Genomic DNA, 23,033 nt, shown 5'->3' with positions numbered 1-23,033 from the left:
TTATTTATGATTTGCAATTCTTTTATTCAGCATATCTAAATTTCGAAATTAACAATTTATAAACAAAAATAAATTTATCATGCTTTATAAAGCATTTTACAATTTTAATATATTATATACATATGGTTGAATTATCAGTTATCTTTTGTATTACAGTTTAAAATCTTTGAATCAAATTTATAATTTACTAATAAATGTTTTGAATCAAATTTATTAAATAAAATATTATAAAATATTTTTCTAAAAATTTCAAAATAAACATATTTTCTAATTTTTTGTTTTGAGAAATAATTCTTTAAAATGACAAAAAAAAGTATTTTCAACAATATTAATACAGACATTCAAAACACAAAATTAAAAATAAATTCAAAATTAAAAAGTAAAACACAAAAAAAAACCACCTTTATTTTTTATAGTTGATCTCACAATTAACTTTTGATTAATTGCTAACTCTCCAACAAGAGTTGATCCCAGAGATCGACTCTAGAATCAATTTTTGATAACAAATCTTCATATATAATTGTGCTAAATAATATTTTTAGTTGAAGAACAAAATTATGAATCATTATAACTCGTCTTTAAACTTGAAAACATTTGATTTCTATTTAATGTTGAGCCCCACCAGACACTACTAATTTGTGGTTGTGACACGAGATAAATTGCATGTCGTACTGAAATGGGAATAGTTTGACTTTCCCGTAAATTCTTGACTAATCTGAAAAACTAATCGGATATGTTTCCACCAACCAGAAGAACCGTTAATTTGTGGTGAAATATCAGGAAATAGATCTGCATTGTACTGATGAATCAGTCGTAAGAAGTCAAGTTTGGGTATTTGAGCTAAATTCAACGATCCCCACTAGCAGTCCTGGTTCAAGTACACACAGAACATTTGGGCCTATTGCAGTAGTCCCCGCAGGCCATTTCACACAGCGTCCCTGTCTTCGTTATTCTCTTTATTTCTCTTTCCCTTTACACAACTTTCCAATCTTCTCATTGAAAATTTGGCCATTCTTGTAGCCCTTTTAACTACCCATCAAGGAAAACCCTTACTGATCGAGTTCCATTTGCCAATCCAGAAACCAACCGACTCTGATCAAGAAACAGACATGATTGTGTTCTTGATTCATGCCATAGACGGTTTCTGACGAGTACTTTTGGTTCTCCCTTGCAAATTCACTACCGGGACTTTATGGGCGATCTCCGGGATCTGCCGCCCCCACCGCCGTCTCCGATCCTGGGCCCAATGTCGATTGGGGCGGAGCGCTGGGACAGAGCAGAGGAAGCAACCCAGAAGATTATACGTCAGATTCAGCCCACTGGGTTGTCTGAGGAAAGGAGGAGAGCCGTTATAGATTACGTTCAGAGGTTAATTAGAGGGCGCCTTGGTTGTGAGGTTAACATTTTTGTTCTTGGTTAGACATTGTGAAATGTGTAGATAAATGAGTTCTTTTCCGGTTTGTGATTCTGGTTCAAATGAAATGCTGGATTTTGATAGTTCTCTGTTTAGGTCGATATGGAGCTGGTTTAGTTCAATGGTAGTGATGGGTTAGTTGAAGCGTCATGAAAACCTTTCCCTTGTTTTGGTTAAATGCAGTACATTGACTGAATGTACCAATCCATCTTTTGCTTTGATTCTCTGGTGAACTGGGCGTGGTAGAACTTGTAAGCTAATTCACTGAGACAACTATGGTATTCTTGGCTTTCTTTAAACTGAATTTTATAGGACTTTCTCTGTTATTCTTGGGCTTCTAGTAATGTATGTGGATATGGGAATAAAATGAACTGAACTTAATGGTAGGTTAGCTTCTAGGAAAAAAGAAAAGAAAAGAAATGGTAGGTTAACTGGTTGGTGGAATGCTTTTTGATACCATAGAGTATATCATTTATTGGGCATTGGTTAGAAGTGTCAGCGGTCTAGTATTTATATAAATTGAGACTGTTACTTTTGTGGTTATATTTTGGCCAAAGATGTTTAAATTTGCCTTGCATGCAGTTTTATGATGTTGGGACAAGAGTTTGTTGTCTTGCTACTAGAACTAATTGGTTTCAATTTTTTGTTTCATTTGACGATGTTTACAGTATCTTTGAAGCAAAAGGCTTCACGTTGAGTAGACATATACACAATTTGTCACTGTTATTTTGAAATTAACATATTGTTTTGTTTTTCGTGTTATTGTGAGCGTTGCACATCTGTCATGCATGTGCACATGGTAAATACATCTCTGTACTTTTTGTGGGTTGCAAGTGTTTTCATGTTGCATTCATGCAAAGTTTTCATCGTATAAGTTTATTGTTGGCTGCCAAATTGACTCAAATGGAGAGAGTGATTATTGGCAAGAGGCTAGCTGGTTGAGGTTATTAATGGGCTACATTTCTGATATTTAAGAATCAGTGGCATAGAGAAACAAATTGGGGATATAAAACCAATATTCTCAAAGTGGACTGGTCAAATTAGGAAGCAATTACCTTGATCAGGTTTTTCATCAAGAAAGACTGCCAAACTAATGTTACTGTTGTGTATTCTTGGCAGTTAAAAAAACAAGATGATGAAGAAAAACTGAGGAAGAGATAAAACAGATCTGGAGAACAGTATGATTCATGGCACTGAGTTGAAAGAGGATTACCACTAACTGGAAGAATAAGAAAAACTCAAGACTTGTTTGTATCTGTTTTGTCTATTTAAATAAAATGGTTGTTCTGGCACTTTTCAAAATGGTGGGCCTGTGCAAGATGAAATACATGGTTAGGTTTTTTTTCTTTCATTATAAGCATTACTTGTTATTTCCCAGTTTTGGTGAGAAAGAAGGAAAAAGAAATTGAGAGAAAACTGAAAGAAAATTGTATTCTAGAATTCTGAAATGAGATCTCAAAAATGATACAATGAGGTTTGTTGAGTTTATGTACTACTCAACAGATATTCTAACAAACCCTCTCTGACAGCTGACAGTAACAAACTAAGCAAGTAACTGCTGAACCAAACTAACTAGTCTTACAGAGACCGGGAATAAAACTGTTGACTGCTAATAACAATACGACACTATCTTCTCTTCTCTTCTTCTCTTCTTATTCACACACAGCAAGGACTAGGATTATCCTTAACATTCCCCCTCAAATGACACCTACTTTCTTGCATAGAAGCATTTTACTTGCTTGCTCTTGTGTCGCAGAATTCTTTAAAAGAAATTGAGAAGTCTTCAATCACAATTTGTTAAAGAGGTGTCACAAAACGAGAGGAAGGCCGAAATTTGGGCCAATTTTGCTGCAGAGTTGAGTAGATTTAGCTGTTCTCTTTCCAATATTAATTATAGCTTTTATAATTTCCAGCTGGTAGTTTGTTAGGCAGTTGTGCCAGGTGTAAAGGGGGGCTAGAATAGGATAAAATAGTCTGTTAGAGGAGAGGTGATCTGCTGTGGTAGCACCTGTGGGTTTACTATATAAACTATATCAGCCTCCTGCAACAACATCAATCAATTTATTCAAAATCAGATTCCTATTCTCTCTATTTTCTCACTTCCTCCCTTACTCTCTCTATTCCAATCTCTTCTCCTTTCTTTCTACGGTTCTCTAGCAATTCCTTCTAATTCACACTGAATTAGGAGGACGAAAGCTGTCACAGCACAACTGTGACATTTGGTATTAGAGCATCGGTTCTGACAAGGAGTGTTAGGGGCGTAAAAGATGGCTGAAGGGATGCGCATGAAGAACATGGAGTCTCAGCTCCATCAACTCAGTTTGGCAATGGGTGAATTCCAGGACCGGGTGGACTGACTGGAAGTTAGCAACTAAAAAAATCATGATGCAATTATGACAGTTGATCGCAAGATGGAAGGAGGACTTAATCGAATGAGAGACGATATCAACCAGATGAGGGAGGAGATGGGTAATCAACTTCAGCAATTTATGTTGATGTTCACCCGGCAGAATCAAGTAAGGTTATCTCCTGACTTTCCTCATAGACATAGGAATGACCCCATTTTACAGAATGAGAGAGTGAATCAAGAAAATAGAGCCCATGAGATTGTTGTCAAGCAGGGTGATGACACTAAGACGTTGATAGGAGGGGGTCGTGAGGACCGGGCTATTCCACCACAACATGCCCTATTCCACCACAATAGGGGTTTCCCAAGCCCCAGATGGAAATACCCGTGTTTGAAGGGACTAATCCAAGATGGTGGGTTAGAAAATGTGAGCAATTGTTTGAGTGGTACAATGTGCCAATGGGAAGAAGAATAGCTTTGGCGGCTGCCTACTTTGATGATGGGGTGGACGCGAGTAAGGGAGAACTATACTTGTAGAGAGTTCTCTGAAAGGTTGTGTGAGAGATTCGGAGAGAGGAGCATGTCGGATACCATTGAGGAGTTCAACAAGCTGAAGTAGGTGGGTGACGTGGGGTCATATTTAAGGAGGTTTGAAGAGCTAAGATCCTTGATGAGTAGTTATGATCCTCACCTAACGGAGGCATATTTTGTCTCTAGTTTCCTCAGCGGTCTGAGTGAAGATTTTAGGCCTATGGTGAAGATGATTAGGCCAAGAATAGTTGAGTAGGCAGCCGAGAGTGCCAAGTTGCAAGAGATGGTGGTGGAGGCATTGTTAAAGAAGCAGAAGGTGCAGTAGCAAAGGGATGTACTGTCATGTATCGCGAGATAGGGAGAGGGTGCAGGTGTAATTATGCGATATTAAAGGGTAGTAAGTCGTATATGAGAAAGTATGCCTTAAGGAGTTGTAAATTGTTTGTTGTTGCATTAAGGAGCTAGTGCATTCCCAGCAACGATAATCTGTTACCGCATATGGGAATGATTGGATCAGTTAAATATATGAGTTGATCATTCTCCAGCATGATTAATGAATATTCTCGGAAGTTCCTATTCTCTCTCTTCTCTCATTCTCTCTATTGCTCTCTCTCTCTCTTTCTCTCTCTTATTCTGCGCGGTTACCATTCTCGATCGTCCAGTTGATTGAGTAAACCAGTCAAATCCTTGGGAGCTGACATTTGGTATTAGAGTGGTGTCTTAGGCATCGGCTGAGTAGTAGAAGATTATCAATATGGCTAAGGGAACGAGGATGAAGCAGATGGAGTCCCAATTGCAGCAAGTGACCACAATGATGGCGGAAATGCAAACAAGAATGGGAACACTGGAATCCTTGATTGGAGCAAGGGTGGATGCACGGATTGATCAAGCCATGGAAAGGTGGCAGGGTGAGAATCAGGAACAGAATGCTCTACTTCGTGAGTAGGTGATGGAACAGATGCATCGAATCATGCGGATGTTCACATTCCAGTAGCCGGTAAGGCTGTCCCCCCAAGTTTCCTCAGAGAGAGCAGTTGGAACCTATCCTTCAATGAGTAGGAACAGAGTGCAGACCAATAGGAACGTCAGAATTTGAATTTGAGTGGATGGAACAGGAGATAACATAAGGGAAAGGAGACCAGGAGCTCAGGCTAATCGTTACGAGCCGAGCTTCCCGGTACCCAAACTGGAGATTCCACTCTTCGATGGGGAAAATCCGAGATGGTGGATAAGGAGGTGTGAGCGTATGTTCACCCTATATCAAGTACAGGAACAACAGAAGGTTATCTTGGCCTCTGCCTACCAGAACAATATGGGTGACTCGTGGTTCCAAGGATGGATCGCAGTGAAAGAAGGCAGCTTGTGGAGTGAGTTCGCGGACAACTTATGTGAAAGGTTTGGAGATGGGAGTATGAGGGATATAATTGAGGAATTCAACAAACTTAAGCAATTGGGTTTGGTGCAGGCCTACCAGCTCAAGTTTGAGGAGCTAAGGTCTTTAATGATGGTGTACAATCCCCACCTGTCGGAAGAGTACTTTGTATCGAGTTTTATTAGTGGCATTGGAGATGAGGTGGGACCCATGGTGAAGATGATGCAACCAACGACCGTGAGGCAAGCTGCAGAGAGTGCGGGGTTGCAAGAAATGACGATTAAGGCACTGTTAAAGAAGCAACGTAGCCAAGTGAAAGGAGTGATCTCCGGAGGATTGCAGTCCGGTAGCAGGACTTTAGGAAGAGAGGTGGGCCACAGTGGCAAGGGGGTCCTGGCATTACCTCCTGCAACCCCGAATCCAACAAATGGAGGGGGGTTAATAGAACAGAGACGGCAAGCAAACTTGTGTTGTAGGTGCGGGGATAGATATTTCCCCGGACATAGATGTAAATGCCAGATCTTGTTACTGGAAGGGGAAGATGAGGAAGAATTAGCAGATGAGATTTTGGAGGTTGAAGGAGAAGATCAAGGAGAAATATCCCTACATGCATTGAAGGGATTGGCACACAACAAGATCATAAAAGTGGAAGGGAGAGCTCGCCACTGCCCACTAAAGGTACTCATTGATAGTGGAAGTACCCATAGCTTCCTGGATGAAAGTATGGCAAAGAAACTGGGGTGTGAGGTCTCGAATTCTCAACCCCTCTCAGTGACGGTGGCAAATGGGAACAAGGCTTTAAGCTAATCCTCGTGTTTTGGATTCTGTTGGGAGATGAATGGGGAAGAATTCGTGGCAAACTTGAGATTGTTGAAATTGGGAGGCTGTGATGTAGTGCTTGAGATGGATTGGATGAGAGGAGTGAGCCCTATTAGCTTTGATTTCAACAAAATGGAGGAGACCTTTGAGAAAGAAGGAAAGAGAAGGGTACTCAAGGGCAGTCAAGAAGTAGGAATGTGCAAGATGATAATGAGAAAGAGGCTTTAGAGAATGCTCAAGAGCAAATTCTCTCAAGTAGCGCAACTGTTCTCCATCAAGGCCTTGGAAGTCACCGAGGAAGGACAAGAGTAGGAAGGGAAATTGACAATTATAGTGAGCAGCCAATCACATGACCAGTGGAAGGTACACAAGACTAACTCCCTCAATATGCTATTAATTGAGTTTAGGGACCTCTTTTCCAAGCCCAATTCCCTTCCTCCTAGGAGATCCTATCACCATACCATCAATCTCAAGCCTAACTCCGAACCAATTAATGTGATGTCCTACCATTATCCCCCTAAATAGAAAATTGAAATAGAAAGACTCATCAAGGACATGCTACAAAAATCAATCATCCAACCCAGCCATAGTTCTTTCTCATCTCCCGTGTTACTTGTAAAAAAAAGGGATGGTTCGTGGAGATTTTGCGTTGATTATCGACAACTCAATGCCATAACCATCAAGGACAAGTTTCCCATACCCATTGTAGAAGACTTGCTTGATGAGTTGAAGCATGCTTCTGTTTTCACTAAGCTGGACCTTAGAGCTGGTTACCACCAAATCCGGATGGAACCTCAAGATATTCCTAAAACCGCTTTTAAAACTCACCAAGGGCATTACGAATTCAAGGCAATGCCCTTCGGACTCACCAACGCCCCAGTTACCTTTCAGGCATTGATGAACCAAATCTTTGAGCCCTACTTGTGAGAATTTATTTTAGTTTTTTTTTTATGACATTCTGGTTTACAGCCCCTCATTTGCCAAGCACTTAGACCACTTAAAAACCACTTTTGATGTCCTTAGACTCAATAAATTATATGTTAAGGAGTCCAAGTGTGCCTTTGCATGGAGTTATGTGGAGTATTTGGGCCATATAATATTTAATGCAGGGGTAAGCACTGACCCTAGCAAGGTAGCAGCCATGGTGGAGTGGCCAAGGCCTCAAAATATTAAAGGATTAAGGGGATTTTTGGGCTTGACAGGTTATTATTGCTGGTTTGTCAAGATTAAGGAATAATCAGCCGGCCACTAATAGAATTATTAAAGAAGGATGGCTTCTAGTGGAATGACAGGGCTGAGGAGGCTTTTGGTAGACTTAAAAAAGCTATGAGTGAGGTGCCAACACTAGGTTTGCTGGATTTTGACAAGTGATTTGTGTTGGAGACCGATGCCAGTGCTTCTGGAGTTGGGGCTATATTGGTTCAAGAAGGTAGACCCCTGGCATTTCTCAGCAAGGCATTAGCCCCTCGACATCTTGAATTAAGTATATATGAGAAAGAACTACTGGCGGTGCTAATGGTTGTAGATAAGTGGAGACACTACTTGAAGGGAAGCAAATTTGTGATCAAAACAGACCATGAGAGTCTGAAATTCTTACTACAGCAGAAACTACATACTTAGTTGCAACGTAAGGGAATGACCAAGTTAATGGGGTTGGATTATGTAATCCAATATCGAAAATGGAAAGAAAACCTAGTTGCTGATGCATTGTCGAGGTGCTATGAAGAAGGACACGCTGTTGCCCTCACAGTGGTGGTACCAAATTGGTACCGTGAAGTGGTTTTGAGCTATGAAACTGATGGGAGCCTTCAAGAGTTTCTGCAACAGCTAGTGGTAGATCCTAATCCTAAGCAAGGGTAATACCCTGACCAACGGCCTTATCCGGAACAGAGGAAGGTTGGTGATAGGGAAGGATGAAAATTTGAAGAGGAAGATTGTGGAGGCGCTGGACAGTTCACCAATAGGAGGACACTCTGACATAATCACTACCTATCACAAGGTCAAGTAGCTTTTTCAATGGCCGGGGTTAAAAAAGGATGTGATGGATTTTGTGTTGAGTTGTGATGTCTGCAAAAGGTGCAAATCAGAAACGGTAGCTACTCCGGGATTATTATAGCCCTTAGATATACCAGGAGGACCTTGGGAAAGTATCTCAATGGATTTCATGGAGGGCTTACCCAAATCGGAAGGGCGAGACGGATTTCATGGAGGGCTTACCCAAATCGAAAGGGCGAGACTGCATTATGGTGATAGTGGATAGATTTACAAAATATGCCCACTTCATAGGACTGACACACCCCAAGAGATAGCTAAAGTGTTCCTGGACCAAGTGGTGAAACTATACGGAATTCCTAAAGCTATAGTATCGGATCGGGATAAAATCTTTACTAGCCTATTATGGAAGGAGTTGATGAGCTTATTTGGAATCCAACTCAACATGTCAACAGCCTATTATCTAGAATCTGATGGTCAAACCGAGAGGGTAAACCAATGCTTAGAGACATACTTATGTTGTGCTTGTTTCCTACAGCCAAAGGCTTGGCATAAGTGGCTTGCATTGGTGCAATGGTGGTATAATTCCAATTACCACAACTCCATCAAGAGATCTCCTTTTGAAGCTCTATATGGATACAAGCCAACCCTATTGCCAGATCTGGGAAACTCATCGATAGTGGCAGTCTTGGATGCATACCTTCAATAGAGGCAGTAGGCTTTCTAGACACTCAAAACAGAGTTGGCCAACGCAAGGAATCGTATGAAACAGTTCGTGGATAGACGAAGAAGTGAAAGGGAATTCCAGGTGGAGATTGGGTATATTTGAAGCTTTCGCCGGGCCACTTAAAAACCTTACTGGGGAAGCCAAGTTCCAAGCTCAATCCGAGGTATTATGGACCTTTTGCAGTGCTAGCTCGTGTAGGAAGTGTCACCTATCGATTACAACTACCAGAAAACTCCAATATACATCCAGTCTTCCATGTATCACTCCTTAAAAAGGTAGTGGGGCAGCAATCCATCAGTCCAATTTTACCTCGCCTTCCAGATTCAGATGCATCCCAAAGGAACCTAAGGCTATAAGTGACAGAAGGGTCATCTACAAACAAGTGGCTCCCATCATTCAAGTGCTCGTGCAATGGTCTAACCTACACCCCGACAACAATACTTGGGAATATCTTCCAGATATTCTCAAGCAATTTCCTCAGGTAGTCAGCCTTCTCAGCATTTCTTGAGGACAAGAAGATTTTGAAGGGAAGGGTAATTGTCATGTATCACGAGATAGGGAGAGGGTGCAGGTATAATTATGCGATATTAAAGGGTAGTAAGTAGTATATGAGAAAGTATGCCTTAAGGAGCTATAAATTGTTTGTTGCTGCATTAGGGAGGTGGTACATTCCCAGCAACGGTAATCTGTTACCGCATATGGGAATGATTGGATCAGCTATATATATGAGTTGATCATTCTCCATCATGATTAATGAATATTCTCGGAAGTTTCTATTCTCTCTTGTCTCTTCTCTCTCATTCTCTCTATTGCTCTCTCTCTCTCTCTCTCTCTTATTCTGCGCGGCTACCATTCTCGATCGTCCAGTTGATCGAGTAAACTAGTCAGATCCTCGGGAGCTAACATGTACACATAGGGAATTGGCAACAAGGAGGGAACAACAAAGGGGTTAACAAGGAGCTGGTGAGAGGTAATGCTGGAGGAAGGAATTTTGGTGGTACCAATTTTGGTGGGAGACTTAATGGTCCTAGAAGGCAACCCGGTGCATGTTATAGATATGGAGATAGATATTTTCCGGGGCACCAATGCAAACGTCAATTGCTATTATTAGAAGGCAGAGGAGAAGAAGAAGTAGAAGATGAAGAAGAAAAGGAGGTGGAAGGAACAAATGAAGAGGGAGTAGAGGACAATGGAGAGATATCCCTCCATGCACTCAAGGGAATCACCAATAACAAGATAATTAAGGTTGAGGGAAAGGTGAAAAAGGGCAGTTTGTCAATCCTAATTGACAGCAAAAACACACATAGCTTCCTCAATGATAGCACTACCAAGAAACTAAAGTGTCAACTCACAAGTACACCACCTTTGAGTGTGATTGTTGCTAATGGGAACTGAGTAGTGAGTAACTCGGCTTGCCTGGGATTTGTGTGGGAAATGCAAGAAGAGAAATTCGCGGCAGACCTCAGGCTACTGCAACTAGGAGGGTGTGATGTCGTTTTAGGGTGGATTGGATGAAAGGGGTGAGCTCTGTATGCTTTGATTTCAACTGGATGGAGGTGTCCTTTGAAAAAGAAGGAAGAAGAATGACTCTTACTAGTGGGAGGGAGACTGCTACCTGTAAGATGATTACAGGTAAGAGGCTGCAAAGGGTCCTCAAGAGCAAGTGGAGTTAACTCACTAAGCTGTTTTCCATTGTGGAAGTGGAAGAGAGTCCTAAGGGAGAGGAGCTGGGGGAGCTACAACTAACTGTCAACCACCAACAAAAAGGTACTGACTAGGTATGCACATTACCCCTTATTGATGAATTATTGGTAGAATTTAAAGACCTCTTTGTGGAACCAAATACCCTTCCTCCTAACCGAACATTGGACCATGCCATTAATCTAAAACCGAATGTTGAGCCAGTCAATATCAGATCCTACCGCTATACCCCTATCCAAAAAACTGAAATTGAAAGAATGCTGAAATAAATGATGAGCCAAACCTTCATTAGATCGAGCCAGAGTCTCTTTGGCCCCTCAGTTCCGTTGGTTAAGAAAAAAGATGGTTTTTGGCGTTTTTGTATAGATTATCGCTAACTTAACACCCTAGCCATCAAAGATAAGTTTCTCATACCCCTTATTGAAGACCTAATGGACGAGCTACACAAAGCCAAATTCTTTTCCAAACTTGATTTGCGCTCGGGCTACCACCAAATCAGGATGAAGCCCAAGGATATCCACAAAACTGCCTTCCAAACTCACCATGGCCATTTTGAGTTCTTGGTGATGCCCTTTGGGCTCACCAATGCCCCGACCACCTTCCAATCCCTAATGAACCAGGTATTTGAACCCTACCTAAGGAAATTCATACTTGTGTTTTTTGATGACATCCTTGTCTATAGTATAGCCTAACTTTGGACCAACATCTTAACCACCTAAGAACCACCTTTGAGGTCCTTAGAAACAACGAATTGTTCATCAAAAAGTCTAAGTGTGCATTTGGCCAGGACCAAGTGGAATACTTGGGGCACTTAATCTTGGGGAAAAAGTGGAATACTTGGGGCACTTAATCTTGGGGAAAGTGGTCAGTACCTTCCCAAGGAAGGTGGAGGCTATGCTCAATTGGCCAAGGCCCACTACCATAAGGGCTCTTAGGGGTTTCCTAGGACTCACCGGGTACTACCGCAGGTTTGTTAAAGGATATGGAGCTATTAGTAAACCCCTTACAAACTTATTGAAGAAAGGGAACTTCTAGTGGGGGCAGCAAGCAGAAGATGCTTTTGAAAAATTAAAGGTGGCAATGAGCAGGGTTCCCACATTAGGGCTGCTGGACTTTAGCAAGCCTTTTGTGCTTGAGACGGATGCATGTGGAGTAGGGATTGGGGCCGTTTTGATGCAGGATGGAAAACCATTGGCTTTTTTAAGCCAAGCCCTTAGTCCAAGACACTTAGGCCTGAGTATATATGAAAAGGAGTTTTTGGCTGTTCTTATGGTTGTTGAGAAGTGGTGACATTACTTGGAGGTGGGGAGGTTTGTGATCAAAACTGATCATGAGTCTTTGAAGTTTTTGCTAAAGCAAAAGCTCCAAACTCAATTGCAAAAGAAGGGAATGGCTAAGTTAATGGGGCTAGATTACTCCATACAATATATGAAGGGTAAGGAAAACTTGGTTGCGGATGCCCTGTCGAGATGTTAAGAAGAAGGTAGTGTAGCCACAATAACTATTGTGATCCTCAAGTGGTGCAAAGAAGTGGTGGACAGCTGTGAGGGAGATGAACACATAAGAGGCATGTTGGAGAAATTGGCTTTGAGAAATGAGGAGGCAGAAGGTTACACCATGGTGGATGGGCTGTTGAGGTATAAAGGAAGAATTGTAGTGGGCCATGATGAGGAACTCAAGAGGAAAATCTTACAATCCATGCATGACTCCCCTTTAGGGGGGCATTCGGGCATCCAAAACACTTATCTGAGGGTGAGGCAATTGTACCATTGGCCGCAGCTTAGAAGGGTAGTAAGGGATTTTGTGCTAGGGTGTGATACATGTAAAAGGTGTAAATAGGAAAACGTGGCATATCCAGGGCTGCTACAATCCTTGCCAATACCGGAATAGTCTTGGACAAGTGTGTCCATGGACTTCATCGAAGGTCTGCCAAAATCCAAAGGGAAGGATTGTGTAATGGCGGTGGTAGACAGACTTACTAAGTATGCACATTTTGTAGGATTGACTGATCCCTGCACCGCCCAAGAAGTAGCAAGGGCATTCATGGATCGAGTAGTACCTATGCATGGGGTCCCTAAGTCCATTATATCTGACCGAGATAAGGTGTTTACAAGCCATTTCTGGAGGGAGTTGATGAAGAACATGAGCACGAAACTCAACCTTTCAACAACCTATCATCCCCAATCCGATGGGCAAACAGAAAGGGTAAACCAAAGCTTAGAAACCTATCTCCAATGCATGTGTTTGTTGCAGCCTAAGAGTTGGCATAGGTGACTAGCTTTAGCATAGTGGTGGTACAATTCTAGATACCACACTTCTATAAAGAGAACACCATTTGAAGCGATGTTTGGGTATAAACCACCGACCCTACCAGCCACTAAAGGGCATGCCTCTGCCCCAGCCATGGAGGAGTACTTGCAGTAGAGAAGAGAGGTATTGCAGCAACTCAAGCAGGAGTTGGCATTAGCCCAAAACTGGATGAAACAATACGCCGATAGAAGGAGAAGTGACCGTGAGTTCGAAGTTGGGGAAAGTGTCTACCTAAGACTCAGTCATCCACATCTAAAGTCCATCTCCCAAGGGCCAGTTTCCAAACTCAGCCCTAAGTACTTCGGACCGTTCCCCATGACTGCCAGAATTGGCAAAGTGGCTTACCAATTGCAGCTGCTGGAAGGATCCAAAATCCATTCGATCTTCCATGTGTCCTTATTAAAGCGGACCACAGGCAAGGAGAGGGTTAACCCTGAGCTACTAGTGCTACTTAAGGAGAAAGAAGGAGCAAAGGAGCTAGAGGCTATATTGGAATGAAGAGTGGTCTATCACCAAGGAGCCCCTCTCATTCAAGTGTTGGTTAGGTGGCAAGGAGAGCCTTCGGTAAAGGATACCTGAAAATACCTTCCTCAACTACTACAACAGTTTCCAAGGGCAGCTAACCTCTTTGAACATTTCTTGAGGACAAGAAATTGCTGAAGGAAGGGGTATTGTCACAAAATGAGAGGAAGGCCGAAATTTGGGCCAATTTTGCTGCCGAGTTGAGTAGATTTAGCTATTCTCTTTCTAATATTAATTATAGCTTTTATAATTTCTAGCTTATAGTTTGTTAGGCAGTTGTGCTAGGTGTAAAGGGGGGCTAGAATAGGATAAAATAGTCTGTTAGAGGAGAGATGATCTGTTGTGGCAGCACCCATGGGTTTACTATATAAACTATGTTAGCCTCCTGCAACGACATCAATCAATTTATCCAAAATCAGATTCCTATTCTTTCTGTTTTCTCTCTTCCTCCCTCTCTCTCTTCCAATCTCTTCTCCTTTCTTTCTACAGTTCTCTAGCAATTCCTTCTAATTCACACTAAATTAGGAGGACGGAAGCTATCACAGCACAACTGTGACAAGAGGGATCAAAATTTATCTCTAGGTAAAACCTTTGTAAAAATAATAGCTGTCTGAAGCTTAGCGGATACATATATCAACATCATCATTCTCCACCTTTTCTCTTACAAAATCGATATCAATCTTGATATGCTTGTTCCAAGAATGAAAAATAGGATTTTTAGCTATACTCTTAGCTGTTGTATTATCACACTAAAGAACTAGTAAACTAGAAAAAGAATATCCAAGCTCAGTAAATAAAGACTTCAGCCATAAGATTTATGTAGCCCTTTGAGCTAAAGCTCTGTATCCAACTTCTTCAATTGATCTGGCTACTACAGACTGTTTCTTAGAACTCTAAATAAGGAGATTATACCCTAATAGACACACAACCCACTGGTAGACTTTTTGGTGACTTTACAACTAACATGATCTGCTTCTGTAAATACCTCAATAGTCAAAGCAGGTGAAGGAGTGAAAACAAGACTCGAGCCAAGGATGCCTTTTAGATATCTTGGTAGTTTTTTACAAGCCCGCCAATGTTGTTGTTTTGGAACCATAAGAAATTTACTGAGCTTATTCATTGTAAAAGCAATGTTTGGCCTAGCCATAGTTCTGAAAGGCGCGAGGCGCAAAAGGTTCTGGAGTCTGAGGCGCGAGGCAAGGCGCGCCTTTGCGAAGCGAGACGCACCTTTTAGGAAAAAAACTCAAAATCTTGTAAAATCATAAACAACTATCAAATTATCAATAATAACACATTCATATCATTCAGGATTCATTATCTTCAAATTTTATAAACTAACAACATCAAAGTTAATTCATTCATCATGCAAATTCTAAACTAGAAACATCATCAAAGTTCAAACTTAAAGTCTCAAACTTTACCAAGTACCAATTATAATGCAAAGTTCTAAACAAACACATAAACACTACAAGTCCACAATCAATATAAAGAAGTTTTTTAATCAATGATATAAATATAAAGAAGTTTTTGGAAGTGGTTGACGACATTTATTGGGCTGTTGCAACACAGTTCCAACTTCCACAAAATTCTCCTAATGATAGAAATAAACTATAAAGACTTAAAGAGAGATCAGCAACCAGCTGCCAGCAAAAGAAATTAGGCAAGAATGCAAGAAATAAACAAATAAAAAACAAGTAAAGAACTTACAAGATAGGAGAAGACCGTGGGCAGCCTTAACAGCTTCAACTTGAAGAGCAGAGGAGAAGAGAGGCGAGGAAGAAAGGAGAAGACCGTGGGCAGAGGAGAATAGAGGAAGAGGGCGCGGCTAGAGAGGAAATTAACACGCTAGGAGGTGGGCGTGGCTGGGGCTAGAGAGGAAGAGGAAGATCGGGCGAGCTGGAGAGGAAGAGAGGAGGGGGTTGCAGCTGGAGAGAGGAAGAGAGGAGGCAGGTGCGGCTGGGGCTAGAGAGGAAGAGGAAGATCGGGCGAGCTGTAGAGGAAGAGAGGAGGGGGTTGCGGCTGGAGAGGAGAGGAAGAAGAAGATTGGGCGAGCTGGAGAGGAGAGGAAGAGAGGAGGCAGGCGCGGCTGGGGCTATAGAGGAAGAGGAAGATTGGGCGAGCAGCGAGCTGGAGAGGAGGCAAGCGCGGCTGGATGCTAGAGTCAGGAAGAGTGAGGAGCGATTGGGTTGCAAGATTTAGTTAGAAGACCTAAGTTTCATGAGGCGCGCCTCACGCCCCAGCGCCTGGGCGCGCAAGGCGAGGGCCTCGCCAAAACCGCCTCGCCTCGGCCCAAGCGAGGCGCCTCGCGCCTAGGCGCGCCTTTGATAACTATGGGCCTAGCATAGATCAGATATTGAAGTGAACCAATCAGCTTTCTATACAAGGCAAGATTGGGAAAATAGATCAGCTTCATCAATAAAATGAGCACCAACTGTAAAAGATGTAGGACAAGGTTTAGAATTTTCCATACTTGGTTTGAGTGAGATATAAGCTTATAGAGTCACAATAAGCTTCATCCCAAGAAATAGCTGACTAAACCAAGAGTTTTTAGAGCGAAGGAAGTATTAAGATCGTGAATGAAGGACTGAAGACTCTTAGGATCTGACTTAGAAACCAGAATATCATCCACATAGACCAAAAGAAATAATACTTCTGGTTGCACCTTTTAATGAACAGAGAAGCATCAAACATTGCATTATGAAAACCCTAAGACTTGAGAGCTGTCTTAAGTTTGATATACCTGCCCTTGAGTGATTGATTGAGACCATAAAGTGACTTCTTAAGCCTACACACATAAGAAGGATGCTTAGGATCTTCAAACCCCTTAGGTTGTGACATATTGACCTCTTCTGTTAATTCTCCACTAAGAAAACCATTGTTAACATCAATCTGTTACATATCCCAACCAAAAGAGTGCCAAAGAGGTAAATACCCTTATAGTAGGAGCTTTAACCACTAGACTAAATGATTCAGAAAAATCTATACTAGGAGTTTGATGAAAACCCTTAGCAACCAATCGAGCCTTGTACTTCAAAATAGTACCATCTAGATTATATTTGACCCTAAATACCCATTTACAACCAATTAGAAATTCATGTTAGAAGAGTGTGGAAAAAGCTCCTAGTTGACATTATGTTGTCAGGCTGCAAATTCTTCTTCAATAGCCTTAAGCCATCTAGGCTCTAATAAAGCATCTTTAATTGAGCAAGGTTTTAGTTCATTCACTAAGGCAATAGGTGAGAAAGATGTGGATTGAGGAACAGAAGAAGATAAAAGTTGTTGCTCTTTGATCGAGTAATCATAGTATGAACAAATTTAGGTTTAGGATGAAGTTTAGATTTCAATGTAGGCTGGGATGAAGAAGGAAGTAAACTCTGGGGCTGCTGTGAGAGTAAAGATATCATGGTGAGAAGGAGAAGTATCGGTAGACTGTGCTACAGATGAATAAGTGATGCAGTTCGGAGGGAGGATCAACAAAAACAAGTGCAAATTTGGGTGAAGATAGCATAAGATCAATCATGGAGATCTTAAAATTAGCATTTAAGAAATCCTCAAAATTGAAATAGAATAAAACGGCTACCGATAAAGTCTCTTAAAAATTATTTATGCTAGGTTACATCTATAAATCCTAATCCTTGATCACAAAGGAATCCATCTAATCTTAGGAATCTATCTATTTTAATAGTCACATGCTTGTCACATGACTATTTACTATAGCTAATAAACAAAAATATCTAAAACCTAATAACTTAAATACTGAGCAGAATTAAAATTAAAAATAAAATAAAAAACACTGACAACAAAAAATGAATTATGACACAGAGTTATGGGGAAATTTACTAGCTTGCGTGTTTGTGCGGGAACCCCCCCTCGGGTTATGGGGAAATTTACACCTTTTAGTCCAAAGAGTTATTTTAGGCTTTTGCACTTTTTTGATCTTTTAATGAGCTTTTGCTTATGACACAACAATTGCTCCCCACTCTCTCATTTGAGTTTCTCGAATGGAAGAGTACATTATGTTGTGATTTGCCTTTATTTCTCTTATATTTTGACAATTGTTATTGATATTAGATTACTCTAGTATTTTCGATTTTTAGACCGTTTTCATGCTTTTGCGTTTTGGCATTTAGAATGCTCTTGCGTCTTTGCGCTTCGGTGTTTTTTTTTTAGCCATTCTCTTGCATTTGCGCTTCTGTTTTTTGAACCGTTCTCGCACATTCGCGCTTTGATTTTTTAAACCGTTCTCTCATGCATTCGCGCTTTGGTTTTTAGACCGTTCTCAAGCCTTTGTGCTCCGGTTTCTAAATCGTTCTCGCACATTTGTGTTTCGGTTTTTAAACATCCGCGTGTGCTCGAGGCAAGTCCTTCGTCCGTTGTTGTAAGTGACCCTCGAACATCTTAACGGTTTTTTCATTAGTAGTTTAGCCACATATGTCTGAGGTGAGTCTTTCGTTCGTTGATATTATTGACCCCAACGTTATTGACCCTCAAACATTTGAACAACCTTTGTTGAGAATAACTTTTGTCGCATGTGTCTGAGGCGAGTCTTTTGTCTGTTGACGTTGTTGACCTCCGGGCATCTTAATGGTCTTGTTGGTAATAGCTTTTGTCGCGTGTGTTCAAGGCGAGTCTTTTTGTTTGTTGACGTTATTGACGCTCGAACATCTTAATAGCCTTCGTTGAGAATAACTTTTGCCGCATGTGTTTGAGGCGAGTCTTTTTGTTTGTCGACGTTATTGACCCTCAGACATCTTAATGGCCTTTGTTGTCATAATGTCACGGCTCCCTAGTTTCGTGTGTATATGTTTGATGGAATTGTCTATCCATATTTTGTTCTTGTGGTTCGACATAACTCTTACGTCTGCAATTAGAAAGAATATCCATATTTTGTTTTTGCTGTTTGGTGTAATACCTACGTTCGCAATTAGAAATAATCTGTATATTTTGTTTTTGCGGTTTGGCGTAACGTCTATGTTCACAATTAGAAAGAATATACATATTTTGTTTTCGTGGTTCGATATAATGCCTACGACCGCAATTAGAAATAATATCTATATTTTGTTTTTGTGATTCAACGTAATGCCTACGTTCGCAATTAGAAAGAATATCCATATTTTATTTTTGCAGTTTGGTGTAACGTCTACGTCCCAATTAGAGAACATCACCATTTTGTTTGGGCAGTTCGGCGTTTAGCCTACGTTTGCAACCAGAAGATGTGCCAATGCTGAAAGTCAGTTTGGTGAATGGCATAATGGCTTCAAGGGATGCACATGCATTTTTAATTCTATCATAAGTGATTTTTGTTCCCTCCCAGGTTGTTTCACTGTTTCAGGGAGTGATTAATTTTTGATGTTTTTTTTTTGTGATTGTATTTTTTCTAGAAGTTTCTTGCTTTTCCCTCTCCAGAATTCATCTAATGGACTCCCGAAGAGTGTGTTCGCCACCCAGACTTCTTTTGTCTTCAATACGTTCTCATAGTGACCCTCTCGTGATTTTTTGCCTTCTTTTCGTCGCTTTTGCCGATATTCCTATTGTTATGGCCAATAGTCTCCCAGAGGTTGCTAAACGATCTCCCAGAGATTGCTTTTCAGTCTTTGTTCATTGTCGTTCTTCGTGCTCGCGGTTAGCCTTTTTCGACATTCTCTCAGAGCTTCGTCACTGCTTGTAGTCGGTCTTTAGGAGTGCTTTTTGATCTTCATTGTTTGGCCTTCCCTTGTGGGTGATCTATTTCTCGAAGAGCCTTTGGCCATTGATTTTTAGCTATCCCTTCAGATCCATAGCTTTGTGAGGATTTCAGTTTCCTTGAATTGTTTATTTTTTGTGGCTTCATCGATGCTTGATTCAACCCCCAATTGGTTCCTCCTTAGCCACTGCTGTTGTTGGCTCTGAAACTATTGATGATTTTTTGCTGGATTCCTTAGCATGTATTATTGTTGGAAGTTCCTTGGTTTGAACTTATAATTTGTGCTATATCGCCATCGTGGCCGCCTCCGCCTCCAATCCCTGGCGGATAACGTCCTGCAGAATTTATGGCAAAGATCGAACCAAAACCCCTATCGAGTCGGTCAAATTCTTAGACAAAAACTAGTTTCTTTTCTGTCTTTTCCTAATCTTCCATGGCCATTGAATCCATCTCCTAGAAATCAATTATGGGCTCTCGAAGACATCTTTGTCGTCGAATTGGTCTCCCGTAGCAATCACCGTCACCGATCTTTTCATCGCCATCGTTGCTTGCTTCCTTTGTGACCATGTTCTGCATCGACTTCTCCTATCAATGGTCTCATTGCTTGCTTCTGCGTCGGCTTCTCCTTCCTTCTTTGTTGGTCGCTACTGCTATCGCCGGCGTCGCTTGGCCTAGCGTCGGTCGTCATTGGCCTCCTGCAGGCGCCGTCAGACCTTTTTTGTCGCTAGTCGTCTACGGCTGAGCCTCGTCGTCGATCTCGTGACTAGTCTTGGCCTTCTGCCATTGTTAGATTTCTCGCGACCGCTGATCTCCGGTGTTGCTTCATTCTCTAGCATTGCTTTGATGGTCGGTCTCCTGCAGCTGTTGTCTCCTGCTTCTTCCTCCATGGCCTTTTGGGTTTCTCACCTTCTTCTAGCTTCATCTAGAACCTTCTTACAATGTATAATATAATATGTACACGACAACTTCTCTTAATATACAACATAATGCCCCCCTTTTTTTTCCATAGCTTCCACGATAAGCTTTATAGTGTTTATATAAAATATATAACCTAATGCCTTCTTGGCTTCTTTTTTAATTTGTTCTCTTTTTGTACAAAGCAATAATTGAAAAATGAAACGGTGGTAGGTGCATAAATATTAAACGAAGGAGCATACCATTAATGAGATTATCACATATGTGTAATATCTTCTTTCCCAATTGATTTGATTAGGCTTCCTACGGCTTAAGATTGTGTGAGCCATTGTAGTATTTTTAGGCTTTTTTGGTGCTTCCCACAGACAGTGTCAATTGTTGTCATCAAGATACAATAATGAATTTATTAGACTGGGAATGTCGTCGTTAAGCTGCCAGAATCTACAAAGAAGAAAACAATTAGAGGATACGGGAAGGTTCTCACGCAAATACTCCGATATTTAAGTCAGACACTGAAGATTATGAAGATTATATTGAAACTAGTATTAGAGGCGTGCCCTTTTAGGAATGAGTGCATGCTCATTTATCAGGGATATGAAGTAATCTTAAGTAATCCGTTAGGATTAGTATTCTTATATTTTGGAACTTGTTAGGACTAGGATTCTTATGGATGATATTTATCCCAATATTTCAAAATCCTTTCAGAATTAGAATTTTTTATGGAAAATTGCTTATTTTTTTCTTGGAATATTTGGAGGGATTTTTGAATGTCGGAGTTATATTTATGCCTTTTAACCCAAAGAGTTATTTTGAGCTTTTGGGCTTTTTTGGTATTTTAATGGGCTTTTGCCTATGACACAACATATAGGTTAGCTTGATTCTATGATCAAGATTGGTCTTAAAATTGTATATAAATTGACCTCTTGTATTTTAATGGGCTTTAATTGTTGCTTCTAACAATAAATAGATTAAGACGTAATGTTGTGTATCAGACACAAAAATACAAAATTTATTCCTTTTATCAAGAAAAAAATAAAAATTTATTCCTTCTGGGTTTGAATGAAACTATATGAGTTTCTATTGAGGTTTAAAAGGTAATTTGGTGATACAAATTAAGTTTCCTGGATTTTAGAGGACTATATAGAAGAGTAAACTAAGGAGAGTTGGGTATTAATTTGCGTTTGAATTACTTGTTCAAGTTATCTGTTACTTGCCCCCTTTTGGTTATATTTCTTTATATATACACAAGTTTTTTAATGGATATTGCACCTGCAAATATAGCTTGGCTATGAGTTAAACTTACTGATTATTTGGTCTATAACGGTTAGGAAACCTAATGATATTGGTTGATTCTTGTCTATTCTAACAACCAATAACTTCCTTGGAATATCTTAGGGCTTGCGAATGTTTTTGCAGTCTGGTTTCTTCTTAAATTTTGACGAGGAATGGGTGACCAGTGAGATGGATGAAGCAATCCTTTCCCCATGAAATTTCCAATAACTTCTGATAATATGTTAGCCTTGCATTAAATTATGTTACTTCTATTTGTACCCAAATCTTGATTGAATCTACTGTCTTCAATTTTCTTTTAATTAGTTCATATCATGTTCACAAAATTTCTGTCTGAACTTTGCTCAGGTCTTCCCATTTGGGTCAGCACCATTAAAAACATATCTTCCTGATGGAGATATTGATTTGACAGTCTTTGGTGGTACTAGTGTTGAAGACACATTGGTGAATGATGTGGCATCTATACTTGAAGCGGAAGATAAAAATAGGGCTGCTGAGTTCATAGTGAAGGATGTCCACATCATTCAGGCTGAGGTTTTATCTTTGACCCCATATATGTTATGAAGGTTTTGGTAGATATAAATTGAGGATATTTTCACTTTAATTATTTATTTTGTTTCCACATCTGCCTGTTTCTGGGTGTTTGTCATACTTGAAATTCGCATTTCGTGGATAGCACATAATAATTTGACCAGTGCGTAAATTAAGTAAATTGATTTTTGGAGCAAGCAAAAGTTTTCTTTAGATAAAAAATTGTAGAAGCTTTCATTTATTAATGTAGGCATTTTTCTTTCTGCATGGTGGTGAAGATTTGACTACATTCTTTGTTTGATCATATTTATATCTCATATAAATCATGGTCACATATCTTTTCCTGGTTTATTTGGATGAAAATTTCACCACATAACCACAGATAAGCAAATTTTAGTAGGAACAGGGATGTGGTATTTATGGGAGAACGTCATCTGATAACATAGAATGACAAAAGGGTTGAATTCAATGTAATAATTTTGCTTTGCCCCCATGAAGGCAAGCATTTGGAATCTGTTATACAAATTATCAGGGTATGCCACATGTCTATTGCACTACACATCTTGAACTCAATAATAATTATTCACTATATCTGTTCATGGTCCTTCATATAAATTCTTGATTTCAAATAAAAAATTTGTAGTGTTTCATTTCAGGCTTTACTACAAGTGCTATCCATTCCCCAAACAGAGCCAGTTTTCTATCTTCCTTGTCACCTGGATCAGTACATGTGATCTTATTCTGTTTTCTGCTCACTTTAATACTTCCCCAATCACTTGGGGAAACCAGCTTTATATCATCCTTGTAAAAATAAGAGAATGTGCCATTTATATACATTCAGCCTATTCCTAGATTAGAAAACAGAATAAATTAATAAAC

General features: G+C 40.3%; 1 protein-coding gene across 1 annotated transcript in view; it reads left to right on the top strand.

Moving 5' to 3' along the window:
• Positions 1-777: 777 nt before the first annotated feature.
• Positions 778-23,033, top strand: part of LOC127788633 (uncharacterized) — a 67,488-nt gene continuing 45,232 nt past the window's right edge. The window contains exons 1-2 of the mRNA XM_052317139.1: positions 778-1,396; positions 21,972-22,157. Coding sequence (XP_052173099.1) covers positions 1,193-1,396; positions 21,972-22,157 — 390 coding nt within the window. The 5' untranslated portion in view covers positions 778-1,192. The remainder of the gene's footprint in view (positions 1,397-21,971; positions 22,158-23,033) is intronic.

The sequence above is a fragment of the Diospyros lotus genome, chromosome 13 (assembly GCF_014633365.1).
Source record: "Diospyros lotus cultivar Yz01 chromosome 13, ASM1463336v1, whole genome shotgun sequence".
NCBI lineage: Eukaryota > Viridiplantae > Streptophyta > Magnoliopsida > Ericales > Ebenaceae > Diospyros > Diospyros lotus.
This window is presented reverse-complemented; position numbering and strand designations above follow the sequence as displayed.